The sequence below is a fragment of the Cyprinus carpio genome, chromosome B17 (assembly GCF_018340385.1).
Source record: "Cyprinus carpio isolate SPL01 chromosome B17, ASM1834038v1, whole genome shotgun sequence".
In the NCBI taxonomy this organism is placed as follows: Eukaryota; Metazoa; Chordata; class Actinopteri; order Cypriniformes; family Cyprinidae; genus Cyprinus; species Cyprinus carpio.
In genome coordinates, this window is record NC_056613.1 from 7,267,242 (window position 1) to 7,285,048 (window position 17,807).

At 36.8% G+C, this 17,807-nt stretch overlaps 1 protein-coding gene across 1 annotated transcript; it reads right to left on the bottom strand.

Moving 5' to 3' along the window:
• Positions 1–83: 83 nt before the first annotated feature.
• col10a1a (collagen, type X, alpha 1a) lies at positions 84–4,878 on the bottom strand. Its single transcript, XM_042741964.1, has 3 exons — positions 4,766–4,878; positions 4,337–4,472; positions 84–2,496 (listed from the first exon to the last, which is right to left on the bottom strand). Exons 2-3 carry the CDS (start codon positions 4,455–4,457, stop codon positions 656–658), a joined length of 1,962 nt encoding a protein of 653 aa, XP_042597898.1. The 5' UTR covers positions 4,458–4,472; positions 4,766–4,878; the 3' UTR covers positions 84–655.
• Between the last annotated feature and the right edge of the window lie 12,929 nt (positions 4,879–17,807).

The following is a 17,807-nucleotide window of genomic DNA, read 5'->3' on the forward strand; positions in this document are numbered from 1 at the left end:
TTGTAGTTTCCCTTGTTTCTAAAATCACAGCAAATGACTCATGAAATTATTCAGCATACTAAAACACAAACACAGACAAGAACTCTTTAGGAAAAATTTTATTTAAATCATTATGGCTTACAGAGCAAAATTAATCATTCAGCATAACATTTATAGATGTTTATTTGTTTACTAGTGAGTTTGTTTTTCATCATTTTTCACCATCTCACAATATTCAAGTCAAATATAAGGATGTCAGGAAGAGCATTCTCTCTGTATAATCAGTAAGGATATAAGGACAACAATAACAGTAAAATAAGACAAAGATTTGAATTAGCCACTGTGATCAGCAACAAGAAAACAAAAAGACAAAACAAAAAACTAAAAAAAAAAAAATAGAGGAAAAGACACAAAATTATCAGGACACAACTTCACATGCTTGATCCACACACACAAAAAAAATGAAATTGTTAAGGTTTTAACTGCCTTTCTACCCCTGATAACGTGTTACATAAATTACTTCCTTCTTATTGGCACCACTGCTTGGAATTTTCAAGTTGAGATGCTTGTATTTCTCAGAACAACAGCACAGTCTGTTATGCATGAAGGTTTGCAGAACAGGATATTTTGTTTGAGAAATAGTGATGTTTTAGAAGTGATGTTGTTGATCACCTTATCACGTAGAGGCAATCAGGAACCCAGAGAAAGAGCAATGGACATTATCAGCGGCAAAAACACCATTAGCCTCATCATCAGGGATCTGGATATAAACAGTGTCCTGCTCATTGAGTTGTAGGACAGAACTACCAGACATCTGGTCCACAAATCCCTTGTTGTACTCATCATAGGTGAACATGACTGGATCACTATTTTTATAAAGTGCCACTAAAGCATTAGCACCATTCACATGCATGCTATAGGAGAAATAATAAATTCCTGGAATCTGGCAGGTGAACAGACCTGTCTCGGGATCATAATGCTGCTCTGCATTATACACAATCTGATCAAACTTAATTGGGGTGCCAGATGGGGGATAAGGTGTCACAGTTGCAACAGTGAATGCAGACACAGGACTTTTGACAAGAACTGGGTATGAAGTTTCAGTTTGGGCCTTCTCAAACATGACCTCACCAGGAGGACCAGGAGGGCCGGGAGGTCCAGCAGGACCTGGAAGTCCAGCAGGTCCATCAGATCCAGGAAGTCCAGGTGGACCCTGAGGTCCAGGAATTCCTTTGGCAGCCAAACCAGCTGGGCCAGGTGCGCCAGGAATACCTGGGTGACCTTTAAGGCCAGGTAGGCCTGAAGGACCTGCTGGGCCAGCGGGACCTCTTGCTCCAGGAGCACCTGCTTCTCCTTTTTCACCTGCTGCTCCAGGATATCCTGTATGACCCTTTGGTCCGACAGGCCCAGGTGTTCCAGGGGCACCAGGAGCACCTGTTTGGCCAGCATCTCCTTTGTTGCCAGGAGCACCAGTAGCTCCCCTTGGACCAGGTTGGCCTGTGGCGCCTGGATAACCCTGCTTGCCTTCAATGCCTTGGGGTCCCTGTTCTCCTGTGTGCCCCTTCAGCCCTGGAGGTCCCATTGGACCTTGATCACCCTTATCACCTGTTGCTCCCCTCTCACCTGGGAAACCTCTTGCCCCTTGAGGACCAGCTGGACCCACAGGACCAGTGGCACCTGTATAACCAGTGTGCCCTTTAGCACCTGGCTCACCTTTCTGACCTGTTGTACCTGGGCTACCAGCTACTCCCCTCTCACCTTTTGCACCAGGTTCACCTGGTTTGCCATAACCTGAAACACCAGGAGCACCAGGAGCACCAGCTGCACCTTGTGGACCTTTGGGGCCAGCAGGGCCAGGCATACCCGGAGCACCATTCTCACCTGGCTTGCCTGGAATTCCAATTCCAGGAGCACCCGTTTGACCTTTTGGACCTGGTGCACCCATGGGTCCAGGTTCCCCATCACGGCCAGGTGAGCCTGATTTACCTGGTTCACCAGGAAGTCCAGATTTGCCAGGTCTTCCAACACCAGGCTCACCAGACTTTCCGGTAGCGCCCACTGGTCCTGCTGGACCTCTCTCACCTGGTGGCCCCTGAACCCCAATACCCCTTTCTCCTTTTTGTCCTGGCGCACCAGGAATACCTGGATGTCCTTTAATACCTGGTGCACCCTGTGGTCCCACTGCTCCTGGCAGACCTGCTGGTCCAGGTTTGCCTGTTGCGGAAATGCCTGCTGGTCCAGGGCTACCAACAGGACCAGGCATTCCTCTGGGGCCTTGATGACCAGGTGCACCAGTATCTCCTTTAAGTCCAGGTGCACCTGTGGCTCCAGGTTTGCCGGGTCCACCTGGAGTACCAGGTTTTCCAGGTGCTGAGTAACCAGCAGGACCAGGTGGTCCAGGGGGTCCCTGTGGCCCTGGCAGTCCTTCACCATCTTCTCCTCGTTCTCCAGGGGGGCCAGGAGGTCCAGGGGGGCCTGGCTCACCAGGGGTGCCTGGTTCTCCTGCTACGGATACCACTGTAATAAAACAAAAAGCATATCAGTGGCAATATTCATAGTCATTATGTACATCAGTGGCAATAATCAGTTATAGATGGAATTGCCACTTTGGAATTGAGTTCATGCAATTTGATGTTGACAATACACTATGAGTACAATATACCAGTATAAAAATTATAATATACAGTGTTTCTAAAGATCTGGACAGATTTTAGAAATGTTTGATTAAAAGTGGTCCTATAACCATATAGTGCCGTGTTAGTAATTGTTTGACTAAAGAATGGTTCACAGATATAACTACAGGCTTTTTAAAATAGAGCTGTTTTCCTAAGATGCAGGAAGTCAGTATCAAGTTGAGTATGAGTATGTAAGTATGCTCTACAGATCTTCTATAAAGTCCTTTTTTACTCAAGATCCTTTTATAAAAACAATGTTCATATATCAGAAATAATTCATTTTAAAACTTCAAATAACACATTTTAAAATTTCAACCCTTGTGTATCATTGATGGATGGCAAATCTATACATATACATTTATACATACATTTGTATGTTAAATTATTTATATATTTCTTATTTTTAAAATATTTGTGAATAAAGTACTTGTTTCAAATGTTATATTTTAACTTTAAATCTTATATCTGTGATTCTATTTTATTTAATTTCAGAAAACGTTCACTTCCTGCAATTGCATGCTGCATTGTTTTGATGTATTGTTGATAAATAAACTTGACTGGACAAAGGCAATCCAGAATATTTATCCAGAGACTTAAGGGATATAACTCTTTCTTAAATATTGTATTGTGATTTTAACTTAAAATCCGAGGTATTTCAGTATTAAATGTATTTTACATATTTTGTATTCATACTACATTTAAAAAAAAAAAAGTTTTTATATTCATATATTCATAACGATCAGTTTTACATTACAGTATCTATTCTTTTTTGTGCATTTTGTAATTCCACTTTAGAATATAATCCCTGTTTTAAAAATATATATTTATGTGGCTGGGGCTTTAGTTTTATGATTGCTTTCATGTGGTCAAATCTATTGGTTTGTAAATTGCATCATACCAAAGGTCAATCTTCTAGGCACAGCTTTTATGAAACAAAACAGATGTGTCTAGATTTTGCTGTGACACACCCAGACAAATCACTTTTCAACATGTTTCTAAGAAGCTCATTTTAAATAGCTAACTTTCAAAAGTTGGTTGGTTTTAATGTGCATATACTTTCAAGTCTAAAACAACACTGAATTGCTTCTGCTCAAACAAATCATATAAATCTGTACAGTAATACCAATCTAAGTATGACTTCTATGAATATATTTGAACTTTGCAGATTTCATCGAACCATACAGTTAAACACAAGAAAACAGATTCAACATACTGAAATTTTTTATAGTTTATCCTTCATTTAGTTTATAATTTAGTGAAATATATTATTGGACAAAGATGTATGAATTTTACATAGAACTAAAGAATCAGTTTTATGTAAAATGCATTTTTGCTACCTAAACAAAAATGATTTTAAAAATGACGTCCGTAATATAATCAGAGACAGCAGAACAGACTTCATAGTATGATGCATCTTTAAAGGCATGACATGTTTTAGCCTACAGAATCTAAAATTTAAATATTTAAAACCTTAGACAAGTTGCATCACACTATTGGAGGAAGCACCGTGTATCAGCAACCAATCAGTGTGCTGGGTTCTACTCATGCAGCTTTGCTATGTGCATACCTAATTTTTACCTAAAATTTGTTTTGCCTCATTTAGATCAAGTACCACAGACAAAAGCAGATTTTCAGCATGCTGTAGAATGCAAAGGAAAGCATTTTTTCATTTTTAAACATACCATGGCTTTTCACTGAGTGGTACTGAGGGGCCTTCATCACCTTCTTGACAACATATCTCTCACCATGGGCAGCCGTCAAGGCAACCAGGAGAAGAAGAATGCTTGCTACTCGTAGTTCCATTTTCTGAGGTCAAATCTACAATGGAATCAAAAGAGTTACATGTGATAATGTAAAGAAAACTGCTGGTGGTGAAGGCTGAAACATTATAATGGAACAATTGGTTAAGCCATTTTTAAAGTAAACAACAGCTGATAACCATTAGCTATGATTTCATCTTCCAATCCATTCATAATAACTTTGTTTAAACCATAACTCAAAGTAGTAATAAGAGCACCCTCCCTTCTGCACCTGCTGATAGATGTCATTCAATATAAGGGCCTAGTTTTACTAAAGCCAAAGGAAAAGAAGAAAAAAAAATGCACACCTACCGGCATACTTGGGTTCCAAATAAATAAGAAGTTTAACACAGCTGTGGCTCCAGCTTCTGAATATCCTCGTGGTAGGAGCCAGACAGGATCTGCTGCTGCCTAGCACAATGATGAGGGTTTTTATACCATATCTGGCCCTTGCATCATTAAAAAAGCACCTACCACACTAGTACCTCCCCTCTCATCGCAAGGCTGTAATTACCAAGCAGATTTGCCCACTGTTGGCATGTCACTTCAGGATGGCTTTTTCTTTGAGTGTTTAGACCCAAGATTAGATCTTGTTAAGCTCCTCTCAAAGCTGCAAAAGATGCACTTTAGTCCTAAATTTGGATCGAACAATGTAATTTTTAGGGTATGGATAGCCTGTATGATGTGGACTTCCCTATGTAATGTTGTTATCTTTAGTAATATGATGTAAACAATAATTCACACACAAGTTAGTTTGACTTTCTAACAGTGTGATCTTCAAAAAACATTTTGAAATCATTCTATTTAGAAATTTGCAATTATAGACACTTTTATCTGTCTGAAAACAGAAACATGATGTAGATAATTATCTATCTATCTATCTATCTATCTATGTATCTATCTGTCTATCTATCTATCTATCTATCTATCTGTCTGTCTATCTATCTGTCTATCTATCTATCTATCTATCTGTCTATCTATCTATCTGTCTATCTATCTATCTATCTATCTATCTATCTATATATCTGTCTATCTATCTATCTATCTATCTATCTATCTATCTATCTATCTATCTATCTATCTATCTATCTATCTATTTTTTCATCATCTATCTGTCTATCTATCTATCTATCTATCTATCTATCTATCTATCTATCTATCTATCTATCTATCTATCTATCTATCTATCTGTCTATCTATCTATCTATCTTTCTATCCTTTTGTTGTTTTTTGCTGTTAGCATTGCAAATGTTTTGTGTAATATTTTGACTATATCTACAGACAGACAGACAGACAGACAGACAGATATATAGATAGATATATAGATAGATAGATAGATAGATAGATAGATAGATAGATAGATAGATAGATAATTATCTACATCATGTTTCTGTTTTCAGACAGATAAAAGTGTCTATAATTGCAAATTTCTAAATAGAATGATTTCAAAATGTTTTTAAGCCATCACAGAACTGCTATTGAAAATCACTTTTCCAATTTCAGACTTGTCTGGTTGTCTTTACAAATTCCTTAGTTTTTTGGACTGTCTGGTGCATTTGAATTTCTCCCAGAAAAACATATACAAAAACATTAGGGGGAAGACAGATCCAGCAGGTTGGTGTGGTAACGGAAAACCTCCTGCTGTCCATAACAACAAACATGATGGATCCAAATGTGCCTGACCATTAGAGAACATATTTAACTCTTTTCCTTGAGAAATGCACATACACAGGCCACTTTGACTCTGTTTGTTCAGCGTGTCTGTTCAGAGAGTGTGTGAGGCTTTCATAAAATTTACTATTTCAGGCCAAACAAGTTTATGGTTCTTTACGTGTGTATTTTTGTAAGTGCTTCACCCAGAAACAGCTAATAAAGAATATATAAAAAGACTCTCTGGAAAATACATCTGACTTTGAATTTTTTACCCACTTGTGTGGGGGTAACGCTGAGAAATTCACGAAGCGTCCAGAAGGGGGCGCAGATTGTGTACAGTAGTCTTTAAGAGCATGTCTGTGAATATTTTTGTATTTGTCAGCATCTTCATCACTAAGCAGTTCTGCCATTATGGTCCTTTCATCATGTATTATTTCCTTAAATTAGGTCTTCTCACACAGCTCTACCTCACTTTCTGAGGCTGCTGCTGCTGGATTTTTTCCCAATTTATTTTTGGGTGCATGGGAAACGTGCACACCCAATTAATCATACCCTCTGCAACACAAGAGTGGTCTTGAGGTATGATCACGATGAGCTATGTGCGGCAGTCAACAGCTCCCAAATCTTTACATAATAACATATATGGTTCAGCCCACATATGATTTTATATATGATGTAGGCCTACTCCTGTTTACTGAAGCAGGAAGACCAGGTTGAATGGAAGATCCCCTTGCACACATGATGGAAGATTTTTTGCCACATAGCATATCATTAAGTGTTCCTTGAACACAAAGTTTGTTTCAACATCTCCAATTTTCAGAATTAGTCTCAATCATATAATTTTCCAAAGTGGTGGCTTAACATACTAAATAGTTTTGAATAATTGCATTTGACAAGCATTGTTTTAACATGTTCTGCTCCTGAAAAAAACAACTTCTTTGACCTGGTAAAATACGGCATTGCTGAGAAAATGGAGACATGCTGCTTTATAGATGTGGAATGACATCTAAAAGAAAGATCTCAGTCTCAGCTGTCAGCAGCATGTGTTTGATTACAGTACACTCAGACATTTAATGTCTTCCAAGACAGGATTTTTCCTCTTCCTTTAATTCTGATAATTTATTCACTCTTGTGTTGCTTCAAACCTGTATGTTATTTCATGAAAAAGTGTGAAAAAGGTGAAAGGATTCTTATATTGATCATTTACAGTGACCAGGTACACTACTGTTTAAAAGTTTGGGGTCAGTAAGATTTTTTATGTTTTTGAAAGAAGTCTTATGCTCACCAAGGCTGCATTTATATGATCAAAAATACAGTAAATGCAATAGTTTTGTATAATACAATGTAAAATTTTACAAAATAACTATTATAACTCTAAACTGTAAAATAACTATACTAATATATTTTAAAATGTAATTTATTCCTGTGATGGCAAAGCTGAATTTTCAGCATCATTACTCCAGTCTTCAGAATCAGCAGAATTACTCATACCTTATGAGAAAAAATGACAGCGTATCCACGGAAAACATGCAAGTGATTGTGCTGGTGCCTCCATGTTCTGCAAAGCGAGCTTAAGCTTCCGCTCTCCGCACAAACTATTGGATATAGCGCACATTTATCTGGGTTTAAAGTTTAGACATTGTTATATGCTTGAACTGTTTTAGTATATCTATAGATTTTATTTTAGGCAAGTCATGATGATTTGAGAAGGCTAAATTGATCAAACAGGCTATGATCAGCTCACTGTTTGCCGCTGGCCGCTTGGTCATTCCCATATTTAACGAACAAAAAATGCTCCAAATGTTTTTCGAAATTAACTTAATAACAGAATGAAACAAAATATAATCACTTTGCCATTACATACAAAACTGAACTAATAGCTCAAACTGTAGTATAAGCTGTTTTTGGAGAAGGGGGAAAAAAGGCGGGCTTGGGTCGGTAATTCTGATAAGCTGTCGGACACGGGCCAGGCTACGGCCTGAGCGTCTCAGGTCAGGGCCGGGCTAGGGCCTAAATTTGAGGCCTGTGCAGGGTTCTAATTGAAATACACATTTGTGACAATGTAGAAGTCTTTATATTTGTTTCTAAAGAGTTTAATGCATCCTTGCTGAAAGTAAAAGAAGCAGCCTAATTGCTTTAAAAAACAACAACTCTGACACTAAACTAGTATAAGTCAAGCTCACTAGCTTGAAAGCTTTGTGTTATGAACTAAAATTGAATTAGCTAATTGAGTTGAATTTGTTGTGTTAGTTGAAGTGAGTCACTGAGTTGATTTGAAGGATGAAATCATTTAAAAGAATCATCCTAAAACAACTTAACAAAAGTTTATATTAAACTTGACTCTATGACAAATTGCTTGTGATGCTCCTCATTTATAAGCCATTTTGGATATAAGCTAAATTAATAAATGCAAATGTAAAGTAATTATTCGTAAAAGGAACTAATCTGGTTCATGAGTTCAACTCACTGACTCTGTGATCAGATCTTTATTTAACAGCTGACTGGAAGGCAAGAATATCAGAGGAAAAACAGCTGAAATTTCTCCGTCTGTGTACGATAGAATAACAGCACATGGGTTAGGAATGACATGAGGATGAGTAAACAGTGAAAGAATTTACATTTTTGAGTGAACTATCCTTTTAAGTGTTTTAACGCCATGAACACTTTCCTCTCTGCTGCTGACAACAGTTCTTTCTAAATGTGTCTTTGCACCTCCTGCATGAAGTCTCCAGCAAACATTCATTTTTGCAAACTATGTTTGTGTTTACAACCCACTAACTAAATGTTAGTAGCATTTTGAGTCACTTGCGCCTCGCAAGTGACTTAAAATGCTACTAACATTTAGTTTAATGACAGAGCAAGTATGGGTGGAGTCTGTCTTTTTGTAACATTTTCAGAATCAGTTAATTTATGTCCTCCTTTTAAGAATTGTCAAAAAGAGCAGCATGGAGGGTTTTTCATCCCTCATCTCAAAACCTGAGGGCTCAAGATGTGTCCACCTGATGAAATCATGCTTGTGTTTGCTGTATAGGTCATTAAAAGTCTGTATTGTCATGTGAGTGATTTAGTTTTCTTTTTATGAGCTGTGTGATAGGGCCATAAAATGGCACAGCACTTAAGTTACGGTGACTTCACTTTGCAGTAACAGAGGAAAAGATGGAGAATGAAAGAAATACACTGTCTTTCAGCCATGCAGGCCTCTGTTAAACTCATTACACTCTCTGACCCTCTTGTTGTGGTTACTGTCTTACTTTATAATAACTATTATGCCTGAATTGTAGGCATTAATAAAAGTAACAAGATACTGTACATCTAAATTAATTAGCCTCTGGTGAATATGTGTATTCAGTGCCAATACACTAACATTCAAATATAATGATTTTTAAAAGGGACAGTTGACCCAAAAATTTTAATTCTGTCACCATTTTAGCATCCTCATGTCATTTCAAGTTTTACTGACTTTCTTCTGCATAATACAAGAAACAATCTAATCCATTGACTTTGATTATGGACAATAAATAATAAATAAATAAACTTTTTTCAAAATAGCTTCTTTTGTGTGCCAAAGCAGAAAGTCATACAGGTTTAATTGATGACAAATTTGGTGACAAAATTGTGTGAACTACAGTATTCTGTATTCTAAATCACTGAGCCCCTGGTGGATATTGTAACTACACCATCCCTGGTGCAAAAAAAATAATTTTTTTTTCATTATACTGGTAGCTAATCATGATAATTGTCATGATCTCTAGCTGGAGTGCCCGTGAGCTTCGCTAGAGGGCACTCCATTTCAGACTCTTGCAGCTTCATCCTGGACTCCATTTCCCATAATCCTTTGCCCGGACTTATCAATTGCAATTACTTGTCTCTCATCACCTCATCAGTCTCACACTATAAGAACAGGACACACATGCTCACATCACTGGTGATTGAATGTTTAGCCTGTAACATTCTCCTGTTTTCCCTGAGTGTCATTCCCAGGTTTTCTTGCCCTGCCTTGTCTCTGAGTATTTATCTGTTTTATGATTGTTTGCTGCCTGCCCTGACCTTCGCCTGTTTAGTGAATTACTGTTTTGGACTACCTTGTATGTACTGTTTTGCTGGTGTTTGACCTTGCCTGTTTGACTACGCTCTACAATAAAAGCCTGCAGCGAGTGGATTCCCACTCCGTTGTCATGACGCCTACTTCATTACAATAATACGTTGGTAGCTACTTTTTAAATATACAGCTACTTTTAATAGTAAAGCACCTATAATGCATTGAATTTCATTACATGGCTACTTTTGAATGGCAATCTATTTTGTAATACATTTCATTACAATATAGATGTTTTGCCATTTAAAAGCACCTGTGTATTCTGACAAAAAAAAAAAAAAAAAAAAAAAAAAAAATTTTTACATAGATGTTTTTATTTTCATAGATGAAATTTTATTACATAGATGTTTTGAAAAAAAAAAACACCTATTAATATGGAAATCACAAATATTTAATCACATTGCAGATGTTTTGCCATTCAGACACATCTGTGCATTCTGACTGAAAAAAAAAAAAAAAAAAAAAAAAAAAATATATATATATATATATATATATATATATATATATATATATAAATATATATATATATATATATATATATATATTTGCAAATAGGCAAAGTTTTTTTTGTGAAATTAAACAGTACACAGGACAATCACCCTGGATCAACCTGGGGTCAGGTGTTTGGGCTACAATGGTATAGTGCAGGTTTGAACCTCCAACATTCATTAGCTTTAGCAATGTGCTATTTGAAGATACACAAAAAGTGTTTCTGGCTCACTTTCCAGTGACCAGAGCACTTCCTCACCCAGGAGAAGAACATGCTATATAATAATTATTGGTTGACGCAACAGGGAGCTGCCTTTGAGTGAGAGCTAAAGATACCCCATCTGGATTGGGACACAAATTTGAGATTTCAATAAACTAACTGTACCACTAAAAGCTACTTTGAGTTTTATGAATGGAAGGGTGGATTGGAACTACTCAACGAGATTGTTGGTGAAATTATAGGGTCTTGGAAATAGATACTCTGAAACCGGTCTCTGGGACGTTATTCATCAAGCATGAAACGTCAAGCGAACGCTGATACCACCATTGTTATTTGTCTCAAGTGGCAATATAAAGATCACAAATACTTGAAAAACTTGAAAGTGAAAGGTGTGTTGATGGTGTCAAGTGCGCAACTCTGAGTTAAATGCATTACTGGCTTCACTCGCTTTTCATCTCAACCTATAGGTGGGTCTTCTAAAAGCATCGGCAACAAAAAACACTTTCTTTGGAGTTGGTATGTCTGATCCTCTACCTTTCAGACATGTCTCGCCTTTTACTCTTTTATGACAGCATGGGAGAAAAAAATATATCCTTTGGTTCAGGGAATCAGAATCACTTAAAGGAATTGGTTAAATAAAGCTACCTAATGACTTTTTCAGAACATAAATTTTGCTGGTTAAGTCCTGTATTTAAAGATAATAACTGATCCAAGAGTGTCTTCCAAAGATAATTGCAGGTTTTCTGTCTGCAAGAAACAATTTAAGCGGTTTTAGAATAAAACACGACAAACATCTAAAAGCCTGAAGAACACTTTGGAGTTTAGGAAAGTGTTCTGAAATGCAAGAGTCAAGGAATTGTGAAATATTATAATAGACACACAAAAAAGACATGGCTTTATCAAGTGGATCAGTTGTTAACACAAGATGCAAGAGTAACATGGATCACAAAACATACACACTTCATAAACTTGTATCTGAAAAGCACTTGATGCAAAATTGATGTTAGTTTGAAAGACTAATTTGATGATATTGTTTAAAAAACAGTATATTTTACAGCTGCCATTCTTGTTACAAAAAACTAGACTATTTCCTTGATCTTGAAAAATGTCAATTGATACAATTTACAGTAAAGTTGCGATAAAATGGAAGTACAGTAGCATCAGATCTTCTGTATTGTGACATGTAAATGATTAGAGAAGTCTGGAATACATCACTAAAGAGAAGTCTGACATTTTCACTGGAAGATGGAGTTCAATTAAACATTGTTTTGTCAATTAAAAACAATTTATTTGGAAGGGGTGGAGTGGGAACATTTTTTATTGTAACTATGGACAATATTGACAAGAGTGATGTAGAAATATTCACCATGAAGCTTACACTGGTGATGTACCTGAAGGAAAACGGATTAAATTATCTAATTTTCAGCAGTAAGAACATTTTTTTAAAAACTTGTTTTGTAGAAAATCCCAGTTATATGTGATATGAGAACAGTAGGGCCTGTAGATAGGGTATACGTGTTATTTAAGAAAAATGTAATTTTATTTTCAGAATTACAGAATTTTTTTCTCAAACATAGTCTGCGGGGTAAAATGGCCACAGGGGCCAATGGGCAATTACTCAAGTCAAGTCAAGTCAAGTCACCTTTATTTATATAGCGCTTTTAACCATACAGACTGTGTCAAAGCAGCATTACAGTATCAAATGACAATAGTAAACACTCAATTTTCAGTTAAAGGCAGTTCATAGTTGAATTCAGTGATCCCTTACCAAAAAGTAGTATACTTCAAGTTTATTTTATTAAGTATACTTAAGTAAAGTTCAAGTATATTTAGACTTTTTGTAAGTATAAGTCAAGTATACTTAAATGTCATTTTAAGTATATTTCTGAGAAGTACATAAAGCCCATTTCTGAGAAGTACATAAAAAGTAAACTAAAAGCATACTTTCCTATTTTTAGTTTAAAAGAAGTATACTAATAGCACACTTGAATAAACTTCTTTTTCGTAAGGGATGTCATCATCCAGCTCAGTTCAGTTTAAATAATATCTGTGCAATCAAGTCAACGATATCGCTGGAAATTAAGACAATATAATTAATTATAGACTTATAATGTTTTGTATTGTAAAGTTATTAAGTTCCTGTTAGTTAATTAGCACGTGAGGCAGTCTGGGTTACAGTCTGAGCTAAAATTATAAAGATTGGTTTAGTTTTTTAAATATTATTTTCTAAACTTAAAATGCAGTGAAGTGTTTGTTCAAGTAGACTTTGTTGCTCGTGGAAACCACACGCGAGCCTGAAAGTTACTTAAAACTTAAAGTTTTATTTGCACTCTTAAAGAATGTTCACCAAAGACTAAATTTGAGTCTGGAAGAATTTCCTGCACACTTCACCACCAAAATAAGCTGTAGAGGCCAAAATTAGCATTGTGAATGTAAGAGCCTCACGTTACATTTATAACAAACATTGTTAATCTTTGAATTGTATTTCAGGGCAGTTCATGAAAACAAATAATCAAGAGATGTTGTGACAACCTGGACAGAAGTTAGTTCCAGATCCACCCTCCACACCAGGCCTCATATGGATATATGTCTACTAGCATATTATGCGTTCTCTTCAGGCTTAGGTGCATGCAGATATTACGCAGGCACATGAACACTTGAATATTGTAAGAATAGGGAAAGTACCTTATTTAAGAATTTAATGTTAATTGCTTAAACATTAAAATTTATTTTGCTGTTTTTTTGTTTTGTTTGCAACTAAAAGCCGCACTATCATACTCCAACAGGGTGAACAAACTGTCCAAAGAAAATAAAATAAAGCCGCGTTTCCACCGCTGGAACTTTACCCAGGAACTAGGGACTTTGGGCTGGTACTTGGTGTTTTTGAGTCTGTTTACAATGAAGTAAATAGGGTTTAGGTTATGTAAAAAAGCCCCTTAGAAAGTCCCTGCTGGCGAGGTAGTACTTTTTCAAAGTTCCGGAAATTTTGGGGGCGGGACTTGGGCGCTAAACATGCTGATTGGTTAAGTTCACGCAGCTTGTGATTTCAACCACCATTTATTCGGATCATTTTCAAAATATTACTGTTATTGTGTCATGAAATGTAATTTTAAAAGTATTTCAGGCGAGTATGTAGTTGTTTAAAACTCAAATCTTTATTTATAAAGAGAGCGCCTATTTAAAAATGTGTTTCGCATATTTCGGAGACTGTCAGCTCCACGCGATCAGCAGGAGCTCAGAGCTCATGTATCCGACCTAGAGCAGTCTCAACTCGGCTAGTCCTTCTGACATTTGCCGCTGGCTCTGATGTCTCCTTAGTGGTTAAACATAAAATATAATTCATTTTGGGTATATCTAACAGGTTATCTTTGGTCTGTATTTAATTTATCTATATGTTATAATGAAAATAAAAAGAAGCAATTGATATAATATTTCATTTCATTGTAATGGCTGTATATATAAACATTTCCCTGAACTAAGTACATTTCTGCTGCTATTATTATTTTTAAATGAAAAACGAAAGGAGGCAGTGGTATTTTATATCATATTTTGTTTTATTGTAAATATACAGTGAGGAAAATTGCAGTAGCCGAGGCGAGCTGACTGATGTTATCAAGTACGCCGCTGTTTGCAGAATTACCGGATTTGCGTCAACGCGGTCATCACACTCCCGAGTCTAACTCACAAACTACCGAGGATGCAAGTGCAAAATTTGCGTACTTTGTATTGAGAAACGCGCGCAGACCTACGTCACCAGACTATTTGCCTAATCTTCCCGGTACTTTAGACCGTGGTGGAAACACAGAAAGCAACAGATCTGGGGGGGAAATAGTTCCTGGGGAAAAAAGTTCCTGGTACAGTTGTTCCGGGTAATTTCGGTGGAAACCCGGCATAAGCATGTTTTTTTTTTTTTTTAATAGTTTTTGTGGCAGTGTGAACTGACCATAATGCTGTATGTTAGGTGTGAGATTCATTAAACTTGGTTTGCTACAATACATCTATTCATAAGTGCACCAGTGTGAAGCACAATTCCCCACACATTTGCTGTATATCCATAAAGTGATATCTTTGTCATAGTATTCTTTCAGTGGTTAACTAACTGATTGCCACCTACTGGCATAACAATGTAACCTGCAATGAAAGAAGCCCAGGCATGATGTGTATATATATATATATATATATATATATATATATATATATATATATATATATATATATATATATATATATATATATATTAAATGGTGAATTGACAAAAAAAGATTTTGCATAAGATTTTCAATTAATTATTTGCATTATTGGTGTATACAGGTGTATTATTGTGGGAGCATGTGATTAGTTAATGAATTGTGTGTGGCGGATACTTTATGGCAAATCGCAGACTTATAAGTGCATTACCGCCACCTATCTCTCAAATGGCCCATTAACACTTGATCTACAATCTCAATTAGGAGTGTCAGTGTCCAGTTCAGAGATAGGTGACCGTCACTTATAAGTCTGCGATCCGCCATAAAGCAAGCAAGAAGAAGATGATGCAGGCTAACAGTTCGGACATTGCGTGAAACAGAGGTAAAAAAAAAAAAAACCGAGATAAATACTGTTCCGTTTCTTGCACAGACCGATCGTTTTGTGTCTTTACACATCAACGTATCCTCACGAGTCGCAGCGTTTAATTTGGATTTTTCTGTGCATGTTTTTTTTTCCCTTCCATTGATTCTGTTTCCATTTGCCATGCATTGTACGACTGAGAGACTGCAACGCCTGAAGCTAAAAATCATAATGTGTTCTACTGAAGAAACAAAGTCACCTACATCTTGGATGCCCTGGGGCTAAGCAGATAAACATCAAATTTTCATTTTTGGGCGAACTATCGCTTTAAGTAGTTGTACTTTTTTGAGTATATTTTTAAAGCTGTACTTTTACTTGTACTTAAGTACAAATTAAGCAAAATAATTTTACTTCGTTTATTTTTAAATCATAGTTCGTTACTGAGTACGCCCACAGTTTGATTTTATGTTAATGAGTTTGAAGGCACTTCAGTAGCCAATAAAAATATCCGATCGTAAAGGGACCAATAAAAGCGCTGATATCTGAACCGGGAAAAGCGACGCGTCGCTGCAGCAGGTGAAGAGTTGATCAGACAGTGAGGGAACTCAGCGTAATTTATGGACTCAAAGCTCGGAGAAACAGTCTACATGGTAGTGTTATCATAAATATCTATATATTTTCATTCCGATACTGAAATATCTGACACGGTTTCATTACTCATTTTCCACAGTATCTACCGACTATACACCGATACAAGCCTCTCTCTCCTCTCAGTAAATTTGACACGCATCGCCTGCTGTCAATTACAGTCTGAATGTCCGCGCGGGATTGCAGGCACTCCGCATAATTTTAATCATTCCCGCGCAAATGTGGCGAGCGCTTTATTGTAACATGAGAACACTGTCATGTAATCTCAGAAAACTGGATGCGAGCTCTCAAACAAGCTTAACTTATACAAATGAACCGCCTGTCCTTTCACTCCGATACTGCTTGTGCGCAGACTGTTCAGTCGCGATCTCTATTTTTAATCTCTATAAAATCATTTCTCTTTGCTCCTGGATTAAACTTTGTCAGCCATTCAGAATAGATCACGCCTGATTGATAAAAAATGCTAATAGAAATTTTATTGGCTGTAAGTGAAATGCACAAGAAAGTTTCAACAATTTTATAATTTTATTACTGTGTATGTCTTTTTTTGTAAATTCACTTCAGTTTGAAATCAAATTTGAAATCAAGCTTCCTTGTGCTGTAAGATTAGCAAAAAAATATACCCAATTTAAAAACATAAATACACAGAATGAGCAAATGTTTAAAGGGGTCATATGATGCGATTTCAAGTTTTCCTTTCTCTTTGGAGTGTTACAAGCTGTTTGTGAATGGATAAGATCTGTAAAGTTGCAAAGAATAAAGTCTCAAACCCAAAGAGATATTCTTTATAAAAGTTAAGACTTGTCCACGCCCTCCTAAAACGACTCGTTTAAACACGCCCCCACATGTCTACATTTGCATAACTGCACCCAAATGTTCACGCAAAGAAAGAAGGCGTAACTTTTATTCTCGCTGTTGCCACCACTGCCATATCATGGAGACGGTGTGTGTTTCGCCATGAAAGCGAAACTACTTTGTTTGGTTTTCCAAAAGAGGACACAACTAGAAATCAGCGGTTAAGATGTATTTACAACACTGTTCCAGAACAGTTCAACCCAAATAGTCAGATGTGTGCAGCACATTTTAAGGAGGACTGTTTCCTGAACCAGTAGCCTACAATGCGTCTGTGGCACAAAGGCTGTTTTTATTAAGTTAGGCAAAGTTCCAACTTTGCAAGGACAGTCTGGCGCTTCTGACTCACAGCCTGTAAGTACATTAACATATTTAAAGAATTTGCCAATGATGATTCAAACACGAGTTTTAAGTAGTGTAGAGTAAAGCTTGTTGTTTGTTGTTTCTCAGATCACAAATGCAGACATAGTTTTATGTTTATGGAGCGCGATACGCAACGCAACACGTAAAAAGACAGTATAAGTCATTATAATCAGTAATTATGTCTCATTTGTAATGGGTTTTATTGTCGCGCCAGTGTTCTGACAAATAATGCTACCTATCAGATTATGCTACCAACACTACAGGTTTAGGGTTGAGGTAGGTTTACATGTAGGGCTGTGCGATTAATCAAAATCGTAATGAATCTGCTGAAAAGCTTTATGGAGATGAAGATTTTGTTTTTCAACACGACTTGGCACCTGCTCACAGTGCCAAAACCACTGGTAAATGGTTTACTGACCATGGTATTACTGTGCTCAATTGGCCTGCCAACTCTCCTGACCTGAACCCCATAGAAAATCTGTGGG

Bases quoted from the DNA above. Each gene is read 5' to 3' on its own strand.
- col10a1a (XM_042741964.1), bottom strand. From the start codon at position 4,457: ATGGAACTACGAGTAGCAAGCATTCTTCTTCTCCTGGTTGCCTTGACG. The intron at 2,497-4,336 runs GTATGTTTAAAA...GTTTTATTACAG, and splicing joins CCACTCAGTGAAAAGCCATG to TGGTATCCGTAGCAGGAGAA.